The 16,195-nt window shown below is 38.8% G+C and overlaps 1 protein-coding gene across 2 annotated transcripts in view; it reads right to left on the reverse strand.

The window, feature by feature from the left end:
* The window catches only part of sfswap (splicing factor SWAP), a 38,474-nt gene extending 22,492 nt beyond the window's left edge, over positions 1 to 15,982 (reverse strand). Inside the window, exons 1-13 of one of the 2 annotated variants that reach the window (XM_061801351.1) lie at positions 15,544 to 15,982; positions 14,237 to 14,400; positions 12,498 to 12,629; positions 11,991 to 12,067; positions 9,287 to 9,512; positions 9,092 to 9,192; positions 7,180 to 7,330; positions 4,538 to 4,796; positions 4,236 to 4,394; positions 3,998 to 4,091; positions 1,965 to 2,025; positions 730 to 833; positions 506 to 638 (exon numbers count right to left, since the gene is read on the reverse strand). In XM_061801351.1, coding sequence (XP_061657335.1) covers positions 506 to 638; positions 730 to 833; positions 1,965 to 2,025; positions 3,998 to 4,091; positions 4,236 to 4,394; positions 4,538 to 4,796; positions 7,180 to 7,330; positions 9,092 to 9,192; positions 9,287 to 9,512; positions 11,991 to 12,067; positions 12,498 to 12,629; positions 14,237 to 14,400; positions 15,544 to 15,740 — 1,858 coding nt within the window. In that variant the 5' untranslated portion in view covers positions 15,741 to 15,982. Of the gene's footprint in view, positions 1 to 505; positions 639 to 729; positions 834 to 1,964; positions 2,026 to 3,997; positions 4,092 to 4,235; positions 4,395 to 4,537; positions 4,797 to 7,179; positions 7,331 to 9,091; positions 9,193 to 9,286; positions 9,513 to 11,990; positions 12,068 to 12,497; positions 12,630 to 14,236; positions 14,401 to 14,727 lie in introns of both variants that reach the window. The other variant, XM_061801352.1, reaches the window with a different exon arrangement.
* Between the last annotated feature and the right edge of the window lie 213 nt (positions 15,983 to 16,195).

Here is a 16,195-nt window from a genome sequence, read left to right on the forward strand (position 1 = left end):
GGTCAGGAATAAGACCACTGATTGGACCAACCTCCTGGAAGAGGTACGGAAGAGTAGGAGATAAAACTCATCACTGATTGGATGACAAGGACTATTTGATTGAATGATGCATTTTATGCATCTGCAAAAATTCCAACAATTCAAATTTTCTGTCAATATGGGGTGCTGTGTGTAGATAAATAAGGAAAAACTTGAACTTATATGATTTTATGAGTTGATTTCATACCAGTGCCGCACCGACTGCTAAAGAAAAACTGTTTTTACATACTTGGCCAATAAAGCTGATTCTGATTTTAAGCAAAAGGCTGCAATATAACAGTGAAAACTGTAATGGGGTCTGAATACTTTCTGTACCTGCTGTATTTAAATTTCACACGAGAAAAACATTTTTCTCCACATAAGAAATTTAATTTTTCCCATTGGAGCGAGAAATTAATTTCATTCTTTACTTCATTGAGAATTAAAGAGTACAAAAAATAAATATATTTGAAATGATCTATTTTACCTTGTTTTGCCTCCAGTTCTTGCAAACTGAGACACGGTCTCTTTTCCTCTGGTGCACTCACTGGCAGAGGCTCATTTTCAACCAGTTCAGGACCATCAGGTACCATTGCTTGCAGCCTCTCACCTTCAAGCAACTGTAAACACAATAATTTGTTAAATTACATTACAGTATTTCACAACACACGGGATGAAGAGTCCGACTTCTATCCAATGTAGAACAAAAACCTTGTCCTCGTCCGAGTCATCATCCAACCTAACTCTGTTTTTCTCCAGTGGCAGCATTTCATTTTCCTTTGGCTTGATGGCAAAACAAATTGGTGCAAAAGAAGCTGTAAAAGCAAAGCATACGACAAAAAAAGATGAACATAATTCACAAAAAACATGTCCTGCGTGGCTGTGCCAACCAAATGTGAGGCATTCAAATGTTAGATGGTAAACAAACTTTTGCAGCTGATGATTAGTGGTTTTGTTAAATGTTTGGCCAGGTCAGACAATTTATAAATGCACACAGATGCGCACACGCACGCACACATGCACACACACACACACACACACCACACACACACACACACAGTCCCTAAAATTTGAATAATGAAGAAACGTAGCTCATTTTGAGTTTTACAATTTATGAATACATTTAACAAAAAATAAATAAAATTACCAAAATTGTATATTATTCTACAGTATTAAATACCTCCGACACAACATCTAATATGACAAATGAAAACACTTTTTGTTTTACCTAACCAATTTCAGGAAAAGCAGATGCTCCCCCCCAAAAAAAGTTTAGTGAATTTTAATTTAATAAATGATTCCAGCTCATTTTAAATAAAATTATTCAAATTCCTTGAGCATTTTTGACAAATGTTAAATGTAGACTTCAATGAACCAGTGTTGGGAAAATTCATTCATGCATGCATCACATTCTACAGGGCTGAAGATCATGTAAATGCTTGGTCGAAGATGATATTGCTCGAACATGGTCCTGTGTGTTCTGTGGGCTTTAGTTTACTAACTCCTGGGTTAAGTGCTGTGACTGTCGGGAAAACAAGGAGAAGAATAATGCCAAAATGCAGTCATATTGATTTTGGTTTTCAAGAGAGGATGCAAAGCAGCATATATGACTGACAAACGATGGAAACTTCGAAAAAAAAAACACCGAGGGTTCCTGTGGAGAGTTGGCCATTGTCTTTGTATTATTACCTCTCTATGTATTATTACCAGCACTCGTGCAATTCATTTTTGCAGGCCTAGTGCGTGGCCTGTTGCTTGTTGATAGCCTTTGTGAAACACTGTTTTCATTTGGAAACGTGCTGAATTTTGGGCGACTCCAGAAATTTTCAGCTTGATACTACTAACAGAATTAACGTCTATACACAGACTAAATTACAGAAATACAAAACCAGTCGGCACAATCTTATTGACCCAAGAAGACAAGCTGAAAGGGAAATGAGAAATACCTTTATTTGATTTAGAGTCACTGCCTGAGTCATCCAAATGGACTTTTCCACCTTCACCCATCTAAATGAGGGACATTAGACATAAGGCACAGTTACATATTTGTTTAAAAAAAAATACATTCAATTGTTAGAGGAGCTCAAAGGTTTAATCTGCACTGCGTCATCTTTAGTAGTGGCTTGGGTAAAAATGACCCCCCGCAAAAAAGTGACATATGGTCCTGATCAAAGTGGATACAGTGTTCCATTCCAACCAAATGATCAAACCAGAGGCACAATCTAAATGGAATGAGATTATATTATAATCTTTAAAAAGGGTCATTTAACAGCTGCCTGGTAAATCAGATGTTATTTATTTTTTATTTTTAACTGATATAAATCTCTCTTACAAGGTTTCCACCCGCATTTTAGGTTCTAGATATGGACCTACACAGGACCTGATATCCTTAAGTATAAATGCTAGATGAACTACTGTACTACACACACGCACAAGCACACAACTTTTTGAAAAGTTAGTTTTCCCTAAAGTAGGGCAAGATGTTTTTTAGGTTTACTGCCAAATCAGAACAGATTTTAAGGTATTCCGTATCGTATCGTCATAAGAACATGGACTACACACTTGAATAAGCAGGAGTGCAACATACATTTCAAGCAAATTCTATATTTTTTCCTTAAATCAGCAGGAGTGGAAGATACATTTTAAGCTAATTCTATATTTGTTCCTATAAATGTACTTAAAAGCGGCTGCCCGGGTGTAGTGATATCTGCAGCCAATTACTCAAAATGCACACCACTCAATCTTGTTTCCTGACAGAATAACAAAGCAGCTGAATCCTGAATTTGTTATAATGGGTCACACTTCTTTCCACTCTTGACAAGCTAATGAATGAGGTTCACCAAAACCAAATGGCTCCATAGAAAACTGATTCATAATTCTCTCTCTTCACTACCGGAAGATTACCGTACCAAGTGCATAATTAACACTGCAATATATGTGCTCTCAACGAGAAATATAAAATAAACAGCAGGGGTTGGAGGATGTGTAGGTCGTTTAGCTTGAAGGGATGAACTCATCTTGATTGAGGGGTGAAACTTTTGTCTCCAACCAACTACTTGTAAATGTTAAGTGGAAGTCTGTTCCAGTAATTTCCAACAGTCCTAGTTGGAATTAAATATTTTAAGTTATTCTCAAGAATGTAATACAGTTTGGTATGATTCTGCTACATGGTTGAATTAGTACATTTCATTTTGCTCATCTCATGGAAATCTCAAAATTTTAAGTCAATTGATGGATCATTGCGGGTTCAAGAACTAGGAAATACCTTCCTTAGTTCTAAAATATATTCTTTGAAAGCAATCTTACTTACCTAATATCTTAATATTCTTTTACAGTGGCTATTGTCTTTATTAGAGTGGCTCAAACTACGAGAGCGTGATTTCCATTTAAATACAATCCACACCACAAAGCCGTGAGGTACTGTTTTTGATTGTTGGTTGGCTTTTGCTGGAATGGAACAACAAATTTGTTTGGGTTTTGAGATACTATGGTATGAATGGAACTATCCACAGGCAAAAGAAAAATAGAATACCTCCCCTCCTTCAATGTTCTCATTTGCAAACAAAAAGATGGACAAATACATTGTTCTGTACTGGTTTTTTTTTTTTTTAAATACTTGTGAATAGTCAGAACTTGGAGGCCTTCACTTTTGTGCCACTGTTCTTTTCTTTGGATACAATTTTAGTTATTTTAGCAATATTGGGCCTGTGCTTGTTTGATTGAACGGCAATAACCCATTTCCCCCTATACTTCATTTTAACTTTAACCAGTAGTTACCACAACAATATCAATAATGACTTGAGACAGCAATGAGAATTAGAGGGGGAACTTTTGTGACACACAATGAGTTGTGTGTCACGTGGTTAGCTGTGAGGGCAGGATTGTTCAGTCGTTTGACAAAAGGATAAAGGTGAAAAGGGGCTTCCTTGTGCTTAAACACCCAAATGATAAGCAGTCATTCCCATAAAGCTTGTAATACCTGTGGCAAGCCTTTTCCTTCTTTCTGGATGAAGTAATTTTTCTTATAGACATAGTAAGTGTTGTACTGATGCCAAGGCTGTAGAAAGTCAAACCTGCAGTAGACAAAAGGAAGAACCCACACTTGTAGGACAATCAAACAGTCTTGAAAATGAGCCAGAGCCAGATCAAGTGGTTTTATATTATCAAAAGGTAAAAAAGGCAAAACAATAATGCTTACTTGTGGTAAGCACACTCACCGTGGATCATTCTTGGCACGGACACTGGCTTCGAATTTGAGCCCGTTCCTGACGACGTACTCAGCCAGCTTGTCTATGACTGCCTGGATGTCCACTGGTGGGGGGATTATAGCTGTTGCTGCTGCTGCCGTTCCGACTGGCACTTCAGCTTTGAAATTGCTTTTAGTACAAGTGAAAGATAAACCCGTTACCGACATACCTCTCTTGCTGGTTGTCCATGTCCATAAACAAAATTTTGTCATTTATTTATTTATTGCACCATACCGATTGTTACGTTCTAAATGCAATGTAACATGTTCTACCTGATTCCTGCAATGGTGACAGGAGCAACAGAGGCGGTGACCTGAGAAGGGTCAGCACCCGGTGATGCCATAACAATGTTTTCAGACACTGCGGATGTTGCTGAATGTAGAAATGCTCCAGAAGCAGTTGTGGGAGTCATCACAGATGGGGTTACATTGCTGTAGTAGGAGCTGGCATCCACACCCGGTGGTGGTGGGGCTACACAGTACGTTCCATCCGGAAGCATGTAATAGCCATAGTACATGGCAGATGCATTTTCTGTAAGGAAATGTAAACAAAGGAAGAAATGTGGGGAAAAAATACTTAATGCACAGGACTTTGTGCAAGTGTTGGAATGTGCTGTAAACCCACAGAAATTAATTCCCAAAACAATTTGGCTGAATTTCCATATTTTTAAAATTGTTGACAATATTACCGCTCGACACATTGCAGTATAACATTACATTCAACTTTAATTTCTCTATAATCACAATCACTAAAATTGTAGTTTCAAAATATGTGTGTATATATGGGGTGTCCCAAAAAATGTATACACACTTTAAATAATATTTGTAAGTTCTTTGACATGTTAAAAATTACTTGAATTATAAAAAGTTTACATTATTTCAAGTGTGAATATATTTCTTGGGACAACCTATACATACATACACCCCCCCACCCACACAAGTTTGCTCTGATTAGATCGTCTGGGAAAGAACAGAAAAAGAAATGTGTATATGCAGTGGAATCTGGTCCGAGACCGGCACAACCGATGAACTTTTCAAATTTTCTAAATAGTTTCACTTAAAAAAAATAATATACACAATCTATTCCACAGTCAAAGAAACATTACTTTTTACAGGAGCCAAGAACTTGAATCAAACTGCAACATGATCTTAAGATTTTACAGTGTTTGGTAGACAGCAGAGAGCATGTAAACGGTGCCGAGCGTAAACGAGTCGAGGCAATCGTGTGAGCAGCTGCATTGAAATTGGTCTCCTAAGAAAAACACATCAGTACGCAGCTTCTTCACCCCTCAAGAGTAAAGCAAAGGAGAGGTGTTCATAATGAGGGTGTGATATTTTCATTGTTGCAGAAGCTTCCTTTGTGGGCTGCACTTTATTGCAGTCATGTTTTTCAGCGGTTAGTCAATAACATGTCAGTTGCAAGAATTAATTTATATATATAAAAACGTACGGTACTAACTGAAGAAAATGTGCCTCATCACACTTTTTACTGAAGGAAGCGGCAAGGAGGATTACAGAAACAAATGAACAGTCAGTGTCAATGAGGGCATGGTGATAAAACCTTGGTCATTGAACTAGTTAACTTTAACAACAAATCGAATTTTCTCCAATCAAAATTGGGAAAAGCAACACGACAAGACATTAAGAAAGCGTGTGTTATTGGTAAGATGGAGTTTTGCATTTTGTGGAGAACAAAATGGCCAAGAAGAACTGATGATTACCTGGTCAATAGATATGGTACACCAGAACAAACATTTAGCTCCCAGCGTGGTGAATTAATACACAACTCGAAATCGCATATGAATGCTTATCAATGCTGTCACCACAGCAATCAGTGGCAGAAGGAGTAACCCGGTTAATAATGCAAGCAGCTTCTACCCGAAAGGAATTCTGTCATCGTCATTTGGACAAACATTGGCTACAATAAGGATGATGTTGATCAAAAAGTAGTTAAGTGTAAACACGGCAGAGAATGTTTTTTGTGTCCAATGAAAACAGTGAACAGTTCTCTTGTGTGCCATGCACTATTTGCATGGCACACAAGAGAGACTACTTACAAGGACTCTGACAACAAGTGCTACCATTACCAGTGAGCAGTAAGCAGATGGACACCAATAAATAAAAAAATGATTATAAATAATTTTAAAAAAATCATGAATGTCATTTAATTTTAAGGCCATATTAGCCAGGCCTAAAGTGGAGTTGTATTAGGAAGACTAATTTAATTTCACAGTAACAAAATGTAATTCAAACATGGTAATCCAAGAAAAGTCACATGCAACTACACAATTAACGCAAACAAAAACAATGCGAGGGATCTGTTGTTGTTGAAAGTCGGCATACTTTGAAACCTGGATGGCAAATGCACATCAGTGGCATTAAGTCGCCATTCTATTACATCAACAGCTCTAAGTGGAGCAAAGAGCAGGTCACGGATTGCTTCCATAACCGTGTTATGGATGAGTAAATGGCATTAATGTACAAATTCACACACTATAGAGTCAGGCTGGGTCAGTGGTCATATGAGAAGCACTCACATAACCCAATTTTGACATATTCTTTAAATTAAACGCTGTAATCTAATGGATGAGCATGAAAAGATTTGAGTCATGATTTGTGAGGATAAGCGGCTAAGAAAATGGATGGATGGATGGATGGATGGATGGATGATAGGATATGGTTGCCCTATTATTTTCATCCATTATTCTAAATATTAAAACTGTCATGAGTGTGACGAATGTTTTCAAATCATAAAAAAATAACGGATTTCAAATATGATTAAATTTTGAATGAATGGCATCTATCAGAAGCAAATAATGCAAGTACGGTAGCTCAATACAGCAGCTAGTAGTTGTTACATTAACGACAAATGTGTAGTTGTATAGCTTCAGAAGATTCAAGTTAATAAAACTCACGGTCAGCTGTGTACTGTGTCATTGTAGTGGAAACTGCAGGATTTGTCACTTCTTCAGCACCAGTTTCTACTGGAGCCAAACCATTTCTTTCCTCCTTGGCTTTCCGTACCAATGCTGCAAGGGGATGGTCTGGGTCCATGACTTGAAGTGGCTGTTGGAAGAGTTAAATAGTCAAACAAGACAAACATTTGAATCTTCCATCAATACCATAACAAAAGCTTTGCGTATGCGTATATCTCATTGATCCAGGTCACTATTCTTGACATTGACTCGTGCATAATTGGGCTTGATATCAAACATCTTTTGAAGACCACTACAACAGTCTAGTTGCAATTGATTCAATGCCCTTACATGACAGTTGTTATGCAGCATGCAATTCAGCTTGTGTACTCTGTCTGCCAGTGAAAAAGTTTTTTTGTCAGTTCACTTTTGATAATTGGTAGTGGATACATATACAAAATTGTTAAGACCTTCTGTCAGTGACAAAAACCACACAATGATTACTAAAACAACTTAAAAGTGACTATACACGAGGATCCTGCTTGTGGACTTCAGAGATCAGCATTCAACACCATCATCCCCGAACTCCTCTCCACCAAGCTTCTCCACCTCAGAATCTCACCTGCTGTCTGACAGTGGATTTAGAACTTTCTAACAGGCAGGACACTGCAGGTGAGCCTGGGGACACCACCACATCCCGATGCACCGTCAGCACTGGGGCACCTTAAGGTTGCATTTTCTCCTAGCTGCTCTTCTCTCTCTACACAAACGACTGCACCTCAAACTGTCAAATTCCTGAAGTTGGCAGATGACAACAGACATTGGCCTTGTAAAAGACTATAGCATCAACTCCATCCTCAAGAGAGGAGAGGACTTACTTCCTGTGGCTGCTAGGGAAGCACGGCCTGCCACGAGAGGTGCTGAGACAATTTTACATAGCAGTAATCATATTAATTCTGTGGACCTCCATCACAATCTGGTTGGGTGAAGCCACTAAAAACGACAAACTCTAACCGCAACAGACAATCAAAGTCGCAGAAAGGACTGTCTGTACTCCTCTTCCCACCCGAGGGGACTTGCATGCTACTCGACGAAGGACAAGTCCAAACAAAATCCTCCCAGACCCTCCACAAACTGAACACGAACTCCTTCCCTCAGGTAGGCACTACCAAGCAACAGAAACGAAAACTAGCAGGCATTCCAAGAGCTTCTTCCCCCTCGCAATTAACTTCTTAAACAGTCACCTTAAAATTCAACTGCAGCAGCCTTCCAATTTTTTTGTCTTGAGTTTGTTGTCACATTTTACCAGGACAATTACTATTATATATCATACGTTATTCGTCCACCAACTGTGTCTCACCACGCTGTACCATCTGCAAATCTGTTGTTGACCAATAGTAACTTCTCGTACCTTCTGTTCCACTTCCACAATTAATTGAGGAATATCTGCAACACTTGCATCATGGACATTATTCCAGATCACTGCACAACTAGCCACTTTAAAATGCATACAATTGACATTTTGACGCCCTTTGCACAATGGTTATTGCACTGGACTCTTGCTCTATTAGGGACTCTAACTGCTCTAAAAGCTAGAGGACTCTGCATCCTTTGCATAATTGTCAAAGAGTTCCATCATTGCCAGATTATTAGCAGTCCTTATTGCCCCATATCTGTTACTGCCATGTCTTTCTGTCTCAAGTGACTGTTGTCGTCATGTATGTTGTACGAGAGCGGCCCGACTACTGGAGAAAAATTCCTTGTATAATTCTGGCATATTTGGCCAATAAAGATGATTCTGATTCATTCTTCAATCACCTTGGTGTCCATCTACTGTAGAAGAGGGTCTTAAAGGTACTAAGAAACTACTTCAGTCAAATAAAACATTGCACTTGGTTACCAAATTATTTACCTTCATCAGTTCCTCCAGGCGAGAGGATCTTTTAGGTGCAAACAAACTGGGATGGAGGTAGTTGCCATCCCCATCATCATCTGAATCATCAGAATTGGATTCTGCAGCAAAACAGTGATGAGAAGAAAATTCACATCAGTTTGCTCAAAAGTTAAGCTCACAGTGGGTGTTCTAATAAAACAGAGTACGTCTCACCTTCTGGCTGCTCCTGTTTGCTGGCGGAGGCCACATTGTACCGACCTTCTTTCATAGCCCTCAGGATGTGTTTGTAGTAAGGGTTCAAGTAATGGTCAAAACGGAGAAAGTCAAACTGGGAGTTACCAGCCTGCTTTGCTTTCAGCACAATCTCAAACTGAGCGCCCTGCTGAGATACAAAGGTGGCTGTCCTCTCTATTATGTTATGAGTCTTGATGGTTGCCGGCTAAAACAAAATGTGAAAAACAAAGTTCTATGAAGTTTTGAAGAGAACAACACATTTTGAAATTTCTGCAAACCTTGATAGACAATTATAATTATCCCTAGTTGTTGTCTAATCAAAACCATGTACCACCACATTGAAAGACAATTTAGACTAAAATGACTTCTCTGGGTCTGTGGCATTTAGAGTTAAATATTTTAGATTTAATTTCATAACGTATTACAATGCCATATTTTGAGTACTTACATACAGCAACAGATCGCTCCTTCAAAAGGTACATTGTGTGCATGTTTTTGATTCCAACCATAACAACATTCATTTGTATTGTATGTTTTTTTTTTAATAATGTCACTTTAAATGTTTTTGTTCTTCCTTTTGTTGTATGTTGATTGAATCAAAAAGCAACACTATATCAGAGTACACAGGACCTCCTTAGATACATTCAATCTACTAAATCACCTGAGATAGTTGGTGAGCTTTATTTTTGATGAGAAATGTCTTGGTTGTAATTTATCACAACACCAAGGGCAATGTAATTACGGGATTTTCTTCTCTTGGCTCAATAAAGAATTGGATTGGCCTTTTGAATTTGTCATTATTTGACTAATTTGACATACCATCTCCTGCATAAATCTGCTGCGAATAACTTATCTAAACAATGGCAACTGATACCAGGGCTGGTTCATAGTAGGGTCTTCTCAAAATGGACAAAACATTGGACAGATGATTGATCGATTGAGCTTAAAAGGTGCACTTAAAAGTCTTCAATTTTCCCCAAAATCGGTGGGGCGCCTTATATGTGCACCAATGTCCAAAATCTGCAAGTGACTGGGTGCATTATTTCTTTGCTCATCGTTTATGTCACTTTGTCGTCTGCTGGTTGAGCTGTTTACTGTAGTGCAATGATCTTGGTTTGGTGTGACACCATGGGTGAGGATGGCATGTTGACTGGTGACTTGCTTACACTAGTCGTCATAAAAAACAAAACAATAAGCTTGTTCTACTTACAAAAATAAAGGTACAATTGTGCCTTACTGTACTGAAATTGCACCCACAGCTAGGACTGCGCCTTAGGGTCGCAAGAATAGGATAATTGGAGGAGTAAGTCCAAGACCACTAAACAGTAAAAGATTTATGTGCATTTTGGGGCTGTACATGTGGGTTTAGTGATATCAAATATTGGTCATGTGAAAATAGAACGTCATAAAATTACATATGCAACATAACTGAATTATGCATTTAGATTTACAGTGATAATTCCAGCCTTCGTTGAGGTCACCATGTGAATCAAACACGTCAAGGACACAAGCCACTTTATTTATCTCAGGCATTTCCATGGAAAGTACTCCAATGTTCATTTTGATCACATAAATTCTCAACACATGGGGTGGAAATCAGTGGAACAAGAAATGGTCTATCATTAATTCATTATTGTTCCCCTAGTGTGCTTTCAATGATTAATCTTTGTCATTGCTTAGAGAGCACGTAGACGTGAAGAAATCACCAACCAGACATATCTCATTGTGAGGAAAGTCATAATACAGTCTTGTGAGCAAAAATTGGGCACCCTTCTCAAAGGTGTGCGCGTGTGCGGGGGGGCACGCTGACACACAACCAGGGAACGGCAAGACTATGCCCTCTCTCACATTCATAACAACTTGGGACATTTTCTACCGCTACAGCATGCAGGCGGCCATCGACCTATAACAACCACCCCCAAAAAAATCTTCCCAACGTGATGTGTCATTTGGGATACCGTGCATCTACTCTGGGTCACCACACACTGTTCTAGGATCAACACTGGCACGAACCCAATGGTTTGCAGACACATGCCAGCATATAAGCAGATGGTTAGTCGCAGCTTACAGTCTTTTGTTTATATTGCATGGCATTCTACATGACAAAATGGTGTTAGAAATGTCAGCCATTGATTGTGAAGTACATTAGGCAATGCACTTATATATTGTGGAAAAAAATTGACACCAATGAGTGACTAGCAAAGTTACATTTTAGATAGAAAACTATAATTCATAATAATTTAACCTTGAGGTGAGTTTAATCATCAAATCTTAAACATTGTGCAAGTACTCACTGACAAACTGATAAAAACATTACTTTTCAAAGTGGGTGTACTCATTTAGCTTGAGCACTGAGACAAATTCCATGTGTGTTCTGCACATATCTGGCAAATAAAGATAATTCTGATTAATTTACATTCTAGTACAGTCTATGGTAGGACAGTATACACATTGTTTTGATGCTTTCTCAATGATCATCTAATAATTACTGATATGCTAAAGAACATTTAGCCAACTGGTCTCAGTGCACTTTCAGGTCAATGAATAGTTTGGTATTTTACAGGTTTTTGAACTTGTAATTACTTTGAAGTGCACATTTTAAAAAAGGTAGCAATACCTCTACACCACTGCTCATTGTAAATGCAGAAATATAAGCGTAAAGCATGAGTTACTTAAAACTCACCAGCTCTACATCTGGGGGGATCTCAAGTCCTGGTGGGGCAACAAATGGTTCTTCACTCTCTTCAGGCTCTTGCTGTTCTATTTAGTTGAAAAATGTACAAAATTTGATTAGTTCTTGAACATGTCACACAGCTCATCTGAGGAAATGTATCCCCTAGAATGGCCACCATCTGTTTTGGTGGCCAAGAATCTAACAGCCCTTCATAGTAACAAAGACAGGCAGTCCCAGTGCAGTGACTAATGTGGAGCATAAATGGCAGAGAATTGGGAAGGCAAACAACCAACATATGACAAGCATACTGATGATTTTAATGATACTGTGATTAACCTTCATTCTCCAATTTACCTTTAATTACTGGTGATAAAAATTTAATGTATGTCATTATTAAAAGTGTATGCGAAAAACAACATCCCCCAAGTTGTGTCAGTTTCTACTTTTTTTTGGCAAACATTTGCTGAGAGGTCAGAACACACTTCAAACAGCTTGGGTGACTGTGACACTTCTCACCCGCGCGCTTGTTAGCATCCTCTTCCTCTGTGGGTTGGGAGGGGTCATAGTAGTCCGCGGTGTACTTAAAGGCCACCGCATTGTAGGTGCCTTCATCTGCGAGTGCCTCACTCAGACGTTTGTACTCCTCCTCTGCGGAACACAATTTCCATGTCTCACTTTATGTTAAATTATACTACACAATTTAGTTGTTTTCACAAAACCCTTAGAGGTCAAAATGGTCCAGAATAGAAAGTCCAAAACTCCTACAAAAAGAAAAAGTCAAAGCATCTTACATAAATCACCTCACCTTCAAGTCTATCTTTTTCCCCCCACTATCGTATGTAGGGGTAACCAATTCATGAGATAAAATCAAAAGAAAACAGTAGAATAGACAAAGCTAGAGCAGGTGTGTCCAAAGTCCATCCTACTTACTGTTAATGTCTGCACCATATTCGAATGATTAAAAAAAAAAGAAACAAGGTCCACATCACAAACTTGTGTAGGAGGATTAAGGCTTCACGCTAATACTACTATTTCCCATAGCACAGTGGTTAGAGCATTGATTTGGTAAACCAGGGGTCGAGAGTTCGTTTCTCACTGGGGCCCCCACTCCCCAAGAGGGGTTGTGCTACAGGTCTTGCGTCAGGAAGAGCATCCGGCGTAAAAACTATACCAAACAAATATGAGCGTTCATCTGAGATGGCACGCTGTGGCGACCCCAATGGGACAAGCTGAAAGAAATTTCCAAATTTGCCATTTCCTTTGGCATCTATAATAGAAAACTGAGATATCAAAGGTGGCAGACCCCACCTCTTTATAGTAAAAAAATGTATGGGTGTAAACGTGTGACTTAATTTAGCTATTTCTTAGTTAAGAAAAATGAGTAAGTCACAAAGTGAACTATTATGGCTAGTTTCACGAGAATATTTCCTCTTGAAATTCATACCTATAACGTCATTAAAGACAAGGACAAAATTCCCACTAAAACCATCAATATTACTAATGGTCCCACATGGTCTCTTTAGTGGCCAGATGAGTAATATCTTCAATGAATGGGAGTCAGACTCCCAAATTCAAGGGCGATCCAGTCTTATGGGATGAACTATCTATAGGAATGTGTGACATAAATCATTGGCAAAGTCATTCTGTCCTGTCAGTTTGGGCATAAGAACACACATTGCGCTCAAAATGGTGGCTTATTAATTTAATTAAGCGACTCAGTGTGTCTTTCAGCAGGGTGTTCTGTCATCAAAATTCTCCCTTTCATTAGAATATCAAATGAATCAGGTGCAAGAATTCCAGCCCAGTCAAAAGTGATTCCCGTAGTAAAGGCTCAGGAGAGAAGTGACAAAGGCGATCACTTATTTTGGAGAAGCAAACCAAAGAATTTGGTAAATTCTTAAGAAAAAAAAGTCCTTCTAAAACTAATGTTTTGAAAGACTTTGTGTAGCCCTGGCATTGTTGCCAATTTAGCAATGTCGTGACATTTAATTTTTTCAACTGCTTGAGCGAGTATTTTCTTTTTTGAAGTAACTAGTGAGTTTCAATCTTGCGAAGAAACAGATGAGCATCATTTTCACACTGCTGTCTACATGTCACATCAGGAGCCCAGTGGAACGCAATCATGGAATCAAAGAAGCAACGTGTTTTCAGTATTGGAACCAAAACTCAGGTCCAAAAATAAAAATATAAATGTGATTCCCTTATCACTAATATTACTACAGTTACCGTATTGCATATGTGGTTTCCATGCCTACCCTGTCTCGCCTCTTCTTGTAGAAGGTCTGTGTGAAAGGCCAGATATCTTTCTTCGTCGCAGAGTGCCTCGATTCTGGCCTCTTCCTCAGACAGCTGGTAGGATGTGTTCCACGACCCACTGTCATACTCTGAAAGGTCGTGTAAGTGACCACGCCCGTCATATCTGTAGAATGAAAGTAAGCATTAGCGAGATGGAAGTCGACAAAAACTTTTATCTACATAAAAGGCCTACTTACCAGGGGCGGGTGGTCTACAACACCCCTAGCGGTTATATAAAATATTCTGGTAGGCTGCTTAAAGTGTGTGGGGTTGTAAAAAGCTATAATGTTCTCCGACAGTTAACAATAGAATTAAAACCAAGAAACCTAGATTGAAATAAAAGCAATTAAAGCAACTCCCCTTACCTTACAGGGTTCACCCTGTAACACTCATCAATACTTTTACATCTGCAAAGAGAATTACATTCACACAAACCCGGGTACATAAATACCTATCCATAAGAACGCAAACGGAGGACATTTTCCTGGATTCATCCCTCTACTCCATCTCTCAGTTGCAGTCTCTTCAGGAAGACAAAGAAATGGGGTGCTGAAGCTGGCATTCAGGGGTTGCCAGGACCCTTTTAGCCTACCTTGCTGGGGAAAGAACTGGGTTATGTGATAAAGACACACATTCAAAGGCTGTACAGATGAAACAACATGAGCCACTGGAGGTCAAGGTGGTTCAAAAGAAATGTTAGTTTGTGTTGTGCAAGCCTTGTATGCACGACGTGCTCAGTGACAGGTATTTTAGGGAGAATTTAATTCGGTAAAAAGGCAAACAAAAAGAAACATTTACAGTTTTTACTCCAACATACTCAGCTGAAAAATATGCCAGAAGTAAACATTTCCAGAGGAATTCCAACATGGCAAATGTGAGGCCCAAATAACAGTCAAACATTAGGAATTGGTCATCAAAAGTGTCTTCGTTTGAGTGACAGAAAGAAAATAACATGTAGTAGGTACTAACATTTGAAAACAATGAAATATTTATTGTCTAGCATCATGGGGGGGGGGCAGCAAATTATGTGTGGGACTTTCGTTACTCTGGAAATGTCGTTTTACTTATTTGTAACGAGCTGTAGAACGTCCAAAAAACAACAAAAAAAAAAAAAAGATGACTACACATGGAGTAAACATTCTCGACAGTTTCAAGCATCCCTCGGACTTCTGAAAAACGAACTCCAATCAGTTCCCTCAACTTTGAAACAGGCTAACAGACAAAAGAGAAGGTTAGCATAGTGTTTCGGTTAAAGTGTTCAACCGACCTATCAATCATGATGCTCTTGTCCCCCATCCATGGGATAAGATGCTTTCCACGTTCGTGGTAAAGAGCCCTTTCGTCGTCTCGGAACAGTTTACAGGCGTAGCCGAACACCAAAAGGTCGGCGTATTTGTCACTGTCACTCGCATCCGTCGCCGGTTTGTTGTTTGGGTCCTTCTTTGCCGTCCCGCGTCCATACATCTCCAAATAAATGATACAAATACTTCAATGTGTGTAAAGAAATAACGCTTAACGGTGAACCAAAAAGTCTTGCGAGGGGACTAATTCTCAAGCTAATTAGCGTTTCAAAACGCAGCCACAAACTGCTAACTGCCGTCTGTCGCCATGTTGAAAATAAGTAAATGTGGCTTTGTGCCGCGATATTTACTTTCGTCATATTGGTGAATGTCAAGAAACGCTACATTAATTACAATATTTTTATACAATTAGATGACTTATATAGTATAACTTGTAAGAAATCATGATTAAACGTGTCATTTTTCAAATTTTTGTTTTCACGTGTAGCGAAACTGTTACACAGAAATAGATGTCGGAACAGTCCGTCGCCTTTGAGAGAGTGCAGTCCCGTTTATTTAACTAACTTAATTTATCAAATTGATGTAGAGTTCATCATTGCATTGACGGAGATATTTTGC

The sequence above is a fragment of the Syngnathoides biaculeatus genome, chromosome 17, assembly GCF_019802595.1.
Source record: "Syngnathoides biaculeatus isolate LvHL_M chromosome 17, ASM1980259v1, whole genome shotgun sequence".
Classification (NCBI taxonomy): Eukaryota; Metazoa; Chordata; class Actinopteri; order Syngnathiformes; family Syngnathidae; genus Syngnathoides; species Syngnathoides biaculeatus.